This window comes from Platalea leucorodia (genome assembly GCF_965183815.1).
Source record: "Platalea leucorodia genome assembly, chromosome: 14".
NCBI lineage: Eukaryota > Metazoa > Chordata > Aves > Pelecaniformes > Threskiornithidae > Platalea > Platalea leucorodia.
Genome location: NC_138836.1, coordinates 8047007 through 8060080, shown reverse-complemented (window position 1 = coordinate 8060080; position 13074 = coordinate 8047007). Strand labels below are relative to the sequence as shown.

The window sequence follows — 13074 nt, the reverse complement described above, 5'->3', positions numbered from 1 at the left end:
AATTATAATTAAGAGATCAGAGTAAACAACAATGAAATCCACAGAAAGATACGTATGCACATGTTCGGTTGCCTGACTTACAAGGTAACTGTTAGGAATCACATTTATGGAAGGCACTATTCATAAATAGCTGCAATTGAAAACTTAACAGCTGATAACCAACTCCCAAGCACTCCCAGCCTCTACAAGTCTTCAACAAGCACTGCTGAAATCAGATAGAATTATAATGTTCAGCATCTACAAGAATTTAAAGACACTTGAAGGGTCGTTCCTGTTTTTGATTATACATAAGAGAGTCCTTCACTCTTAGACTTTCATGCTTTCTACTGTAGATATAAAAGCTGAGGAACTGATCCTGAAGTATTTATTTAATAACTTATTATTTTTACTTTTCACCCTAAAGAGAAACAACCCACAAAAACAAATATAAAAGAAATAATTATCAATGCATCCCAACAGGGAGATCTGTTTTCTTCATCTTTCTGCAACTTTCTTTCCAACATTTCATTAAATTCCACTCATGGCGTAAGTCACTTACATCCACAAAAATCTTGTATAAAATTAACACCATATGTGGCCGCATATCAGCAGTTGATGTGCAGTATTACACCAAAGAGGAGATGAAAATAAAGAATATGCCAAACTTTATCTTGCCCAGGACTCAAACTGGTTTATCTGTCAACTCGGAATGAGCTATCACTCCCACATGTTTAATTAGAAACTGAAGAGCTTCACAGAATTACATCCAGGGCACTGGAACAGTCAGTTTCTTTTAACTGGAACATGCCGCTGGGATATCTAACTGATTCAAGTAAACAAAACAAAACTTAACATGTTAGAAGTGTGGGAAGGATGAAGATGGTTTTGCCCTTGAAATGTAATACAAGAAAAAAAACTTTTGCTGCACGATAAGATTTAATTATGTTCCAGTTTTGATGAGCACAATATCACCAAGGAAATTTTCTAGAAAAACAGAGGTACAACAGCATATTTCTCTATTTTACTGTCACGTTCTATGTTGAGTGAATTGTATATTTAGTGAATCGTACATTGTGCATCTATTTGATACATAGAATGTTTTTGTGATGCACATGATTGGAGTAACAGAGAATCCTCACCAACATGAATACATGTATCTTCCCTCTTCTGACAAAGACGTCCTATTGTCCTTTCTAAAGAGCAAGGATGCTCAGAGACAACACATCCCCTGCCCCGCACAGACAACAATTGCTGAAAGCATAACCAATATGTCTACGTTACCAAGTAATGCTCCAACAGGAACACATTTGTAGAGGAAAACAGTGCTAAGAACTAGACACCCATACAGTCCACATTTCAGGGGTTTTATGTTGCATTAGCTGCGGCGTGATCCATGAACCAAACACACTTTAGCACCTGGAGGACATTAAACGTGCTGCTGTAACACAGCTCTCCGTTCAGTATCACCCAAAGGAAATGCACTTTGCATGCTCCAAGACCACCCAGCAACGCAAACCAAAGCACTGCAAAAGCAGGGACGACTGGGATACACATTTCCAAAGAGCTTTCCTGATCTGAACCGACACTAATGTATTTGCACTCATTAAGACTCCGGAGTTTCATCCGCATGTCAACGCTGCTCTCAGTAAAAACTTGGAACATGGGTAATTTTCAAAGATCTCTCAGAGTTCAGCTGCGGGGATAGGAACAGAATCTCAGCTTACACTGGTATCAGGCAATTAACAGGACTGTATTTCCTCATAATACGGGACATACGCTGCAAAGGGAAGTCAAGGGACAGCCGAAGGAGGGGAAGAATAAATAAACAAAAGCTGACAGGACAAATGCACAACAAGCATCTTATCTGCATGCTTATAATCTGCATGTCAGATTATCTGCAGATCATTAAAATTACTGTCCTTTGAGAAGGAGTCCACAAATACACAGTCCACAGATTAGGCTGAGGGCAAAAGGCTGAGGGCAAAAGGCCAAGGGCAAGGACGAAGCTGGCTGGATGAATCACAGAAACTGTCTGTGCGCAGATACAATTTATGCTCCCAGGTGGGTTTTTTGGTGGTTTTTTGTTTGTGTTTTTTTGGTTTGTGTTTTTTTTTGTTTTGTTTTTTTTGTTGGGGGGTGCATGCACGTGTTTGGTTTTTGCTTTGGGGGTTCCATTTTTGAACAGATACCTCCAAGTTATCCGCATAAAAATACATTAATGAGTCAGCTGCTTTAAGTATATCTATTCTAAGTTCCCATCTCAGAAGATTTCACGCTGACCGTTAAATTACATAGAAAGCACCAACAGTCACAGACTGGTAGTGACTTCCATGGAATTCACTTCTCAATCTCAGGCTTATAGAAATGTTAGTTAACATAAACTGTAGCACATGACTAATAAGTAATATCAAGAGCACAAAGAAAAATACACTCATTGTTCAAACTGTGGTCTGTAATATCCGTTCTTACCACAAAAATGATAATGATACAAGAGAAGCAGTTCTGGCATAGAAAGGGAAACTTACTTTGTATCTTATCCACCCTTTGGCAATAACATTTCCAAGTAAGGAAGAGAGAAAATATTTTTATGAGAAGCAACGCAGCAATGCAATGCGTTTTTCTTTATTAGTTTTCTTTCAGTTACAAAGGAAAATGAAGATAGTAAAATGAACAAGAAGCTGTTGGTAGGGGAAACACAACTATCAGGATGGAAACCAAGAACTAAGCCTTGATCTATTAAAAAAAAAAAAAGAATTAATTGTGCTGCTTCCTCTATAAATATAACAGAACTGAGGATTAATAAAAACTGTACATATTATCCAGGTCACGGGTGTTCAGAGGTTTCATTGGTTCAAATCTTCAGATCACAGATATAGCACTAAAACTTAGACTCTTGACCACCTCTCTACAGAGACCTTTAATACAACATTTTTAATGAAAACACATGATTTAAAAAGAAGGAGGCATCAGTGGGTTCTTTGGTCTTTTCATTGTAGCAGAGAGGTCAAGAACCAGCGGATAAAAGATAAACAACACAGGGAAAATGAAGTGCTGGTTTAATGTGCCAATATTATGATATTTGCAAGGACAGTAAAAAAGAATAAACCCAAGCATTTCCATTTTTAGTGAAGGAGCTACTATAGATGTCTAACTAGCCCAGAACCAGCAGTGTTAGGAAGCGTACCTAGCACGACACAAGCTATTCCAAAAAGCTTACCCCATCGACTTAAGATAAAATTCAATATTCAGAAAAAAATAGTTTGAAAATAAATTGAGGGAAGATGGGGAAAAAAAGTGGAAAGAGAATAGTTCCCCAGATTAGCTAAACATAATAATCTGCTTTAACTGATTTCTCTTTTATTTATGTAAATTAGAAAACAAACATGAAACTCTTCCTTAGCTAGTTATTATCCTTAAGCCAAATGTATTTCAAAGCTGAACTATAGTAGAATATTGTACTTCAGTAGACCCTGCAAAAACCATGTAAAAGAGGGAAGACTTACAGTTAATAACTACAATTTTTGACCATTTGGGAGAGAATTAACAGGCCCTTAATCAGGAGCATGAGTCGATTGCATTTCTATTATTGTAACTAAAAATATTTTCAGCTCAAGGAACTTGCTGAGCCTCCAGTGCTTAACTTAAAACCTCTAAACATACATAAATACACGTTCTTCAACGCACATTTTTCACATCTTAGTGAGTCACTATTTGTTGTGCTCTGTTTACCAGAAAAACTTTTCTTACAAATCAAACATACAGGTTATACCCAGAGTATAACAGTATCAAAAGAATGATGAAGCCAAAATTTAACTTAAAAGTTTGCTTAATTTAAAGTCTGCTTTCTTAAAAGAGGAACTTTCATACTGTGGCAGATTGGAAAACATTTTAAATTATTCCATTTTTCACATTCCTCTTGCAGTATTTCCAGGTGCATGTCAGAGAAAAGCTTTCAGCATTACAGACAGCTTTCTGTCCTGCTTGACAACATAAGCAAACAAACCAAAGCCATAACTCCCTTAAATAATCTTACCATCATGTTTTCGCTACCACAAAATCAACAGAAACCAGCAAAAACAAAACAGCAGAATAAGAACTCCTGTTACAAAAGCACTATGTTTTAGAATAGTTCACATTTGTGTAAATCAACAATAAAACACAAATATCAAACAGCAAAACGCTTCCTAATAACAGGTGGCAGTAAAAATATATTCCTTAGGAGAACGTTAATCAGGATGAAATCTGTCAAGTTCATTTTCAAATTCATACATTACGAAAGACAGGCCCAGACTTTTTCCACCGCTACTTCTTGACCCTCAACCCTCTCTCTGTAAAACTTATTTCCGATAATGCAACAGAATCCTGCAGCGTCTCCTTGAAATAACTTATCACAACTCATACTTGTAAACCTAAGCAGCCATTCTGAATATCTATTTGCTAGTGTATACAGCAGCTAGCCACATTAGCATACACGCATTAAGACAGACAAACTACTTAGGATGTGGACTGTCTCTTGCTAAGCATTTGCGCGGCAATAATGCAATTGCACCCTGAACCTCTGCAGCATTAAGGGCATTAAAAGCCATACCAAAAATGAATTTATTGTCTTTTACAAATTCATAGGGATCCCATAAAAATAATAATAAAAAAAATTTTGCAAATTTTTTTAATGAAATAAATGAAAATATTTCTCTTCGATTCCAAAGCTCTCATTTAAATGTTTTTACGTAATGTTGAAGCTGAACACTACAGCAGAAATATAGGCATCAAAATCAGAAAACAAAAATTATTACATACAATCGAAAACATGTTCCAAGGCTCAAAGCAAGCCCAATAAAAAAGGCATTAATGGTCCAAAAAAAGATCATTACAGTATAGCGTTAAGTTTTAATTTAAATAAAATTTAAATGTAAACATAAAATAAAAATCCTTTCTTTTGAGGGCATCTCAAAAATAAAACTAGAACTGCATTTTGTGTGACACTTTTTTAAAGGAAGTTTTAAAAATATATATATAAACATAGTGTGTTAGCTGCAATGTTTAATTCTGTATAAACACTAAGTTAGGACCTTTGTTTAATTAAAGAATTACTAACACAAATATTCATAAAATAATTGCAGTTTCTCAGAGTAGAAGCATCATTTGAGTTTGATGCATTACTATTATGGACCTTTCCTCTTCTCTTTGGTAACAAAGGCCAGAGGAATTTAAAACAACTTTGGAAGTAATAAAACCACCCAACTCTGAAACCTGCCTGACATCAAGTTTCTGTCTAGCAGGAGATTTTACAACACTTGTGAAAACAGAGCTAAGAAAGCTTCTTATAATGGAAACTCTGACGGACCAAGAACTATAGTTATACTAGGAGCTATCACTGCAATATTCTTTCCTTTCCTTCATGTCATACTGAAATTTCCATTTTATTCTTCATTTGTCATTCTTTTCTGTAAAGGTAGTCACTTAATTAAAGAAACCAGGGGTTTTTTTGCAACCTACCTTCTAGTTTCACACTTTTTTTTTTTAATTCTTCATGTTCTCACTAATTTTGGTCACTAATTTGTCTTTCCAGCTTTAGCTGGTGACTTTTTAGATGGAAGCTTCAGAAAGTTGAACTGAAAAATTCTGATTCAGCTGCTTAACTTTATCATGGAAGTTTTATTTTTCAAGACTATTATCCCAAAAGTATGAACTCTTTGATTTTGATTATGATTGAATTTAATGAATGACAGCAAAAGCCCCCACTACTTAAACTTACTAGTGTACGAACAATAACTTGCTACAAACTATGTAAAATTTGAATATTTCTTAGAGATTTTGATTGTGTAAGAATACAGACAAGAACACTAAATACAACAGTCTTCATCAAAGAAAAACTGCAGAATCTTGCTCTGATGCATACAAAAGTCAGGTTTGAACATATTTAGATTCCTGAAAAGTATCACTTCTGAAGCATTTAAAAATAAATCAAGCTGCTCTACTGCTTTTACTCTTGGTTGCATTCATGCATGGCATTTGGAGGGAAGATGAGACTGAATTCAAGTTTTTAGCTAGCTTTACAAAGATTAGTCCTCAGACAAAACTATTTCTGGCTAACTGGAATTACGACGGTAGAAGGAATTCTGGCCACGGAATACAAAATACTGGAAATGAACTGCTATACCAAATTCAATCTGTGGCTCAGATCAGTGGATCGCGGCCAATTGGAGCCACTAGCTGCCCGACTGGAAGACAGGAGAAAGTCAACACTGTACAAACTGCAAAGCTTAAGACAGATAACTGCATAATTTAAAGGCAGCCCCAATTATTTTCTGTATACCAATGGAAATCTCTAATGAACATCTAAATTATTCCTTAACTAGGAACCACTGAGCTGTCCTGAATGGGATTCAGGAAATGCCACTCCGCTACTGACCGAGGACTACAGATTGGTCTCCAGCACCGCTCTGGATGCAATGAGTAGCAAGAAATGGGAGGATATCTACAGAATTTAGTATTAACATCTTGGGACGTAGAGGAATTTGTATAAAAGATTCATAGTAAAACCACAGTTGCATGCTTACCTTAATAAGGCATGCGACATTTTCACTATACATCTCTCTCTGCAAGTTTCTACTTGCAGAAAGAAGACTATTTATTGCAACATCTTTAAAAGGCATCATTCTTTAACATTCAGTTTCTCAGAGGTTTAATTTCAAGAAGTATCAACTAACATCAGCTTTCACAAAAATACCACAGAATCCATAATTTCACCAACTACTAAGTAAAAGCAACATTCAGGATAGTCAAATATGCTCTAAAGCATTAGCAAATAAGCATTAAAAAAAAGTCATGAAAGAAACAACCAAAAGGCTAGCTAATGAGTACACAATGTACATCTGCAGGTGAAGTGATAGGGAAGAAGGTGAGGGAAGAGAAAGGGAGAACAAAAAACCTCATCCTAACTAGGTAAGCATATGACATAGAAAAAATAACAATAGTTGGGTGTGGTTATTTTATGATTAAATGCTAAATAACGATAAGAATTTGGCAAAACCACAGAGTATGTGAGAATGCAGCATGTCATGCCCTGGCTTTCATGTATATAGTTATCTTCCACTATAGCAGCTTTCAGGTTCTCAAGGTTAGTAGAATTTATTAAATCAGTGATTTTGTAGGGGTGGATCTTTTTGTAACTGAGTATTACATAAGACAGAAAAATGTTGCCTGTCCTAAAATGTAGTTCAAACCAAAGGTCCTCCTAAAGATACAGCATATGAAAATTAAAAACAGGGACTTTGGGTTATGAAAAGAAGCCATATGACTAAAAAGTGAATCCATTTTCCAAAACGCCCACACAGACAAGAGCTTCTGATGTGAAAAATGGTCTCTGCAAAAGCTAAATTGCACAGATTATTTTCATGAAAAGTTAGAAGCTGCACTACATGCAGATTTTATGACATTTATCGTGACGAGATTTAAAAAAAAAAAAACAACCAACACTTTTTGTGTTACTACAGTATGAAAAATTACTTGATTGTTCAATGTATATTATATAAGTACCAATAGTTATTTAATTAAATAATTGTCTTCCTTTAGAATTTGCATAGGCAGAGATGCTCGCTTAGTTTTTCCAGGCTCGTTTCCTTCTTACTGCAGGCAAGCTTTGGCTGCCTTCAAAGTAAGATGCAACAATGTGCGCTAGCCAGCAAAGCATTTGTGGCTTACCTTGGCACTGAAATCCTTGTTTCCCAAATCCCCTGCATAAAAAAGAACAAGAAAAAAAAGAACTGTCTTAGTATGTTTAGTTATAATTTCTTCTCAATGATCTATAACAACATAAAAATAGCTTCATATTAAATTACTTCAGATTTTGCTAAGACAGCAACAGATTTTAAAATACACAATGCAGAACAGCCCACCCATTTCAAAGCAGAGAACAATGGCTGTCACCAGCTATGTAATTTCAGCTTCTGGCAACAATTTTTTTATTATTATTATTTTACAAGCTATCTTGGATCTACAATTATCGTCATCTCTGATTATTGCATAATATTTCAACTCATTTAATATCACACATATACTTAACAGCAATGTAAAATATTCCAAGTTCCAGCAAAGGCGTATAAAACAAACCAGACTTAGTTTTTCATCCAAATTTTAGGATTGCATGTTACACGCCTCAACGCGCCTCAGCTAGATACCCATTGTTTGTTGCATGGAAAGGAGGCAGGTTAAAGGTTTTGCTTGTTTCAATATAAATGAGAAGACAGGCCCATTGGTTTCATACTGATTGTTCTTCCAGCTTCCTTGCTTCATTTCCATAACAAAATACAAATGTGCGTGTAATACTTTACCAATGAATACAGTGACGCACAAGCATTGTACGTGGTATCCAGTGTCCAGACATACATTATACCTCTGGCAAACTGCACTGTTGTTGGTTTTATTTATTTATATTTAAACATTCAACATTCTCTTTCCACAAAAATAAATGTTTTGAGTATCATCCCTATAAACATTTCTCTGCATTTTCCCTCTTTGCAGAATGTTTTTAATTTGGAGAGCTGGAGCTGCTTACACTAAAAGACAAATGAACGAAAGCCATGAACTGTAGAAGCCAGCCAGTAGGCTGTATGCAATGAACAACATGAAGTTTAATTATGAAATTTTGTGGAAATGTTTTTAAAAAAATTATATCAACAATTTTCCCACTTTTTAAATTTATTTATTTAGAGAAGGGACAAAACCTTTAGTACACTGTTACTTCAGGTGGAAACTGAAATTACACAGCGTCGAGCGTTTCTGTAAATTTCTATGCAACGGTCTCTACCTGTTATTGTTATGAGTAGGCCTGAACTGAGAAAAACCGAAGAAATATAAAATTGTTTGTTTACTTGGCAGCATATGTGACTATACTGTCATACTGCTGCTGTTACCTCTTATCTTCACAAAAGTAAAAAGCATGTACTGGAACTGTGCAAATGCAGTTGCAGGAAAGCTGACAGCAGGACTAGAACATGAAACAGACTTTAGATAATTTTTCGGCCTTTCAAACAGACTTATTTGTAAAGAACATTCCTGTGTTATCTACTCCAAAAGCACAGCCATTCTTCAGTGTTGGCGCTGAATTCATTTCCTAACCAGCTGCAGTCCACTCCCTGATCAGTTACAATGTATTTTAAGTAAAAAGTCTTAAAAAATAAGTATCAGCACTTGAGAAACAAAGCAGATAGATAGGTGAAAGTTGTCTAAGAAATAAGGAGACACTAAACTATTTCAGTAAACATTACCCAGTCAAACATAATCTAAAAAACCATCTCTCTGCGTAGTTCGTTGAAAGGTAGTCTTTACTAATCTTTATACCTTAAAACACATGTTAATTGCCACATGTCACATTGGAAATAGATGAAGCATTTTTTACAGGGTATGATGCTTATTCAAGAGTTGCCCATCTTCAAATGAGGAAATGAAAAGTGTTTGAGTTGTCACATGCTCCTTCAACGAATGTTAGGAGCTTCCTTAGACTCACTAGCAAGAAGAGACAAAAGAGCACAGCTACTCTTGCCACCTGCCAGGTACAGGATACCCTTCCTCTTTCACACCCATCCTGTCATCAGGTGCCTTTTCTCATGACAGTATTCCACTTCGGTTTTCCACTGTGCTAGTTACCTGCACAAACACAGCCTGACAATAACCCCGCAGCATTCTTTCACACCTCCCAATTCACTCTGTTCTAGGTTAACTTTGAAGCAGTTTCTGAAGGACTCTCACTTTTACAATACCAAACTGTGCAATTTTTTTTTTTCAAATATGAAAAAATAGTTTTAAAAAAGCACACTCAGAAAGTTAACTTGTTTCTCTTTATTTCTTCTGCAGTCTACCCATCTCAGTTTTCCTTCCTTTCTTCTCCTTCCTTACTCTGCAAATATATTTCAATCATTTCTAGAGCAATCACAGTCTTTTCTTCAGCATGCAAACTGAGGAGAACTCAAGAAGGCAGGCAAAGGTCTGTGTCCAGATGCATAAACACACACGAAAAGAGCAAGACACCTGCCACAGACACAGAGCCAGCTGGGTGCGGACCCCTCTAGATCTTCTACAGCTTTGGCTAAAATAAATCACAGCTCTCGTTTTCAGCAACGAAACCTGCAGTGAAAACTTCAGCAGCAGAACAAGGCTGAAGCTAAGCCACATCTCAGGTAAAGGAGAGGAAGCCCAAGTTGTTTATGTTGCACACTCGTTGCAACTTGGGCTTCCTCTCCTTTACATTCAGCGAGTGCTGAATGTACAAAACATTCGCCTAAACGCCGGGTACACACCCGCTCCTCTTGCCTCACCTCGCTGAGGGCGCAGGGCGTGAGCCAGCAGAGCCCGCACGCCCACTCGCGCGGCCGGGGCGAGCAGCGCGGAGGTGCGGGAGCGCCCCGCGGCTCGGCCTGCAGCGGAGCTGCGCTCCTGCCCAGAAGAGGGCACGGCAGGAACGGGTAGGTATGTTTTTTTCCCCTAACATCTTAGTAATGAGGGTGTTGGTAGGAAGTTTTCCTCCCTTCCTCCCCTCTCTCTAGCAGGAACCCTTCTCTTAAAAAAAAAAAACAAAAAAAACCAAAAATAAAAAACCAACTCCCTTTCCTAAACACGTAAATGTACCAGCAGTGTCAGTGTGCGTTCCCAATCTCCCTGCCCTCCCTCTGCAGCAGGAGGAAATAAAGCAGGCACTGATCATAAAGTTAAAGGCAGGGCTGCAGAAGTTGTGCCACACAGCAACACCCACAGTCTGAAACAGAAAACCCTCCGCTCCTGCTGCAGCAGCTGTAGCGCTGCCCTGCGCTCCGGGAAGGCGGGCACAGCGAAGGGGCTTCGCGGGTGAAGCCAAGCCAAGCCAAGCCGAATCCGGGTCGGGGAGGGGGGGGACAAGAGGCGGGTGAGGAAACACAAATCTGGGTGATTTGGGAAGGGATGTTCCCAGCTCCAGCCGATCCCTGCGGCACCGGCCGGCGCTGCCCCCCGAGCGCCGGCAAGTTCAGGGGCTCCCCTCGCCCCCAGGCTCGGGCAGGGGCCCCTCGGAGCACCGGCGGCCGCCAGCAGCCCCCCGGAGGGGGATGCGACAGAGCCGGGGGCAGCGAGGCCACACCGAAACGGCGGCACCGGGGAACCGGCGGGTGGGAGGGGAGGGTCGGGCGCTCGGCGGGCTCGGCGGCGGGGGCTGCCCCCGGAGCGGGGAATCCCCTACAGCTGAGCGGGCCCGGGCGGCGGCGAGCGGCTGCCGGTGGGTGCGAGGGGGGAGAGGCGCGGCCGGGGTCCCTCACCAGATGAAGTCGGTGCAGTGGCTGCAGAAGGTGGGCTGCTTGAAGAAGCGCGCGATGAATTTGTGCTCCTTCACCTCGTGCACGTTCTTCTGCCTCAGGGCCCCCTTGCGAGCGAAGCGCCGCGCCGCGTCCGGAGCCGCGCCGGGCTCGGAGCCCGGGAACACGTCGGCCATAGCGCCCTCCTCTCCACCCCCCTGCCGGGAGCCGGGCCGCGCCGGGAGTCGCCGCCCCGACGTCCGCCCCGTCCGGCGGCCGCCGAGTCTCTGGCAACGGCGGCGCTGGGCGCTGCCTCCCGCTCCCGCGCCTGACGTCGGAGCGGCGCGTAGGGAGCGGGAGGAGGATCCCGGCCCCGGGCCCGCGCCGGCTGCTCCGCCCGCGGGGTGAGCGAGCCCCCGGCCGCCGGCGGGGCGGGGCGGAGCGGGGCGGGCCCGCGGCGGGGCCGGCCCCCGCCGGGGGGAGCCCGCGCACCGCGGGGGGGGCTCCGTCAGCACCTGCCGCCTCTCGTCAGCGGCCCCCGCCCCTCACACAGGCGCCCACCGGCTCTCCCGCACACCGCGGCTCCTCTCACACGCATCGGCTTCCCTCACACACACACACCCCGGCTCTCCCCACGGACACCGGCTCCTCACACACACACACACACCCCGGCTCTCCCCACGGACACCGGCTCCTCACACACACACACACCCCGGCTCTCCCCACGGACACGGGCTCCTCACACACACACACACCCCGGCTCTCCCCACGGACACCGGCTCCTCACACACACACACACACACCCCGGCTCTCCCCACGGACACCGGCTCCTCACACACACACACACCCCGGCTCTCCCCACGGACACCGGCTCCTCACACACACACACACCCCGGCTCTCCCCACGGACACGGGCTCCTCACACACACACACACACCGGCTCTCCCCACGGACACCGGCTCCTCACACACACACACACACCCCGGCTCTCCCCACGGACACGGGCTCCTCACACACACACACACACCCCGGCTCTCCCCACGGACACCGGCTCCTCACACACACACACACACCCCGGCTCTCCCCACGGACACCGGCTCCTCACACACACACACACACCCCGGCTCTCCCCACGGACACCGGCTCCTCTCACCCCCCCACCCCCCCACACACACTGGCTCTCCGTGTGCACCCCAGCTCCTCTCACACACATGCACACACCAGCTCCCCCCAAACCACACACCGGTTCCCCTCACACGCTCAGCGGTTCCTCTCTCTCTCTCACACCCACCCAGGCTTCCCTCACGCACACCGCACACAGACCCTCGGCTCCTTTCTCCCTCTGCCTCGCACACACGCAGCAGCTGCCTCCCTTCACACACAGGCAGACACAGAAGGCAGCTCAGACACAGAATTTCCTCTGTGTCAGCCATGGAAACTGACACCTTCCCTCCAGAGCGGGCCCCGGCACCAAGCGGTGCTGCTGCCCGCAGCAGCCCCCGGGCCCGCGCGGGGACCTGGCAGCAACAGGCCCGGGTGACTGCAGCGCTGCCTCCCCGTTACCTTTACTCGGTGCAGCTGCTACCCCGTGCCACAAGCACAACCACCACCATCGCAAAGAGCGTGGCCAACCTACACCCTGCCGCTCTCTGCCACTTTGACAGCGCGCGCTTCCTGTACCTACCGTGAGATACGTTATTCCACCACCACCACAACAAAGGTGCAGCCCAGATGCTCTCCTTCACAAACCTTTCCCCTTCCTGCAACGCAGAAACCCGACAGCATACCTGCAAATGCTGTTTGAGCCCATGCTGAACAACCGTACATCGCACAA

At 42.9% G+C, this 13074-nt stretch overlaps 1 protein-coding gene across 1 annotated transcript in view; it reads right to left on the bottom strand.

Moving 5' to 3' along the window:
* PRKCA (protein kinase C alpha) overlaps positions 1 to 11437 on the bottom strand; it is a gene marked incomplete at its 5' end in the record, with an annotated part of 155940 nt that extends 144503 nt beyond the window's left edge. Inside the window, 2 exons of the mRNA XM_082326809.1 lie at positions 7684 to 7715; positions 11265 to 11437. Of these exons, the coding sequence (XP_082182935.1) occupies positions 7684 to 7715; positions 11265 to 11437 (205 nt within the window). The remainder of the gene's footprint in view (positions 1 to 7683; positions 7716 to 11264) is intronic.
* Positions 11438 to 13074: the final 1637 nt, after the last annotated feature.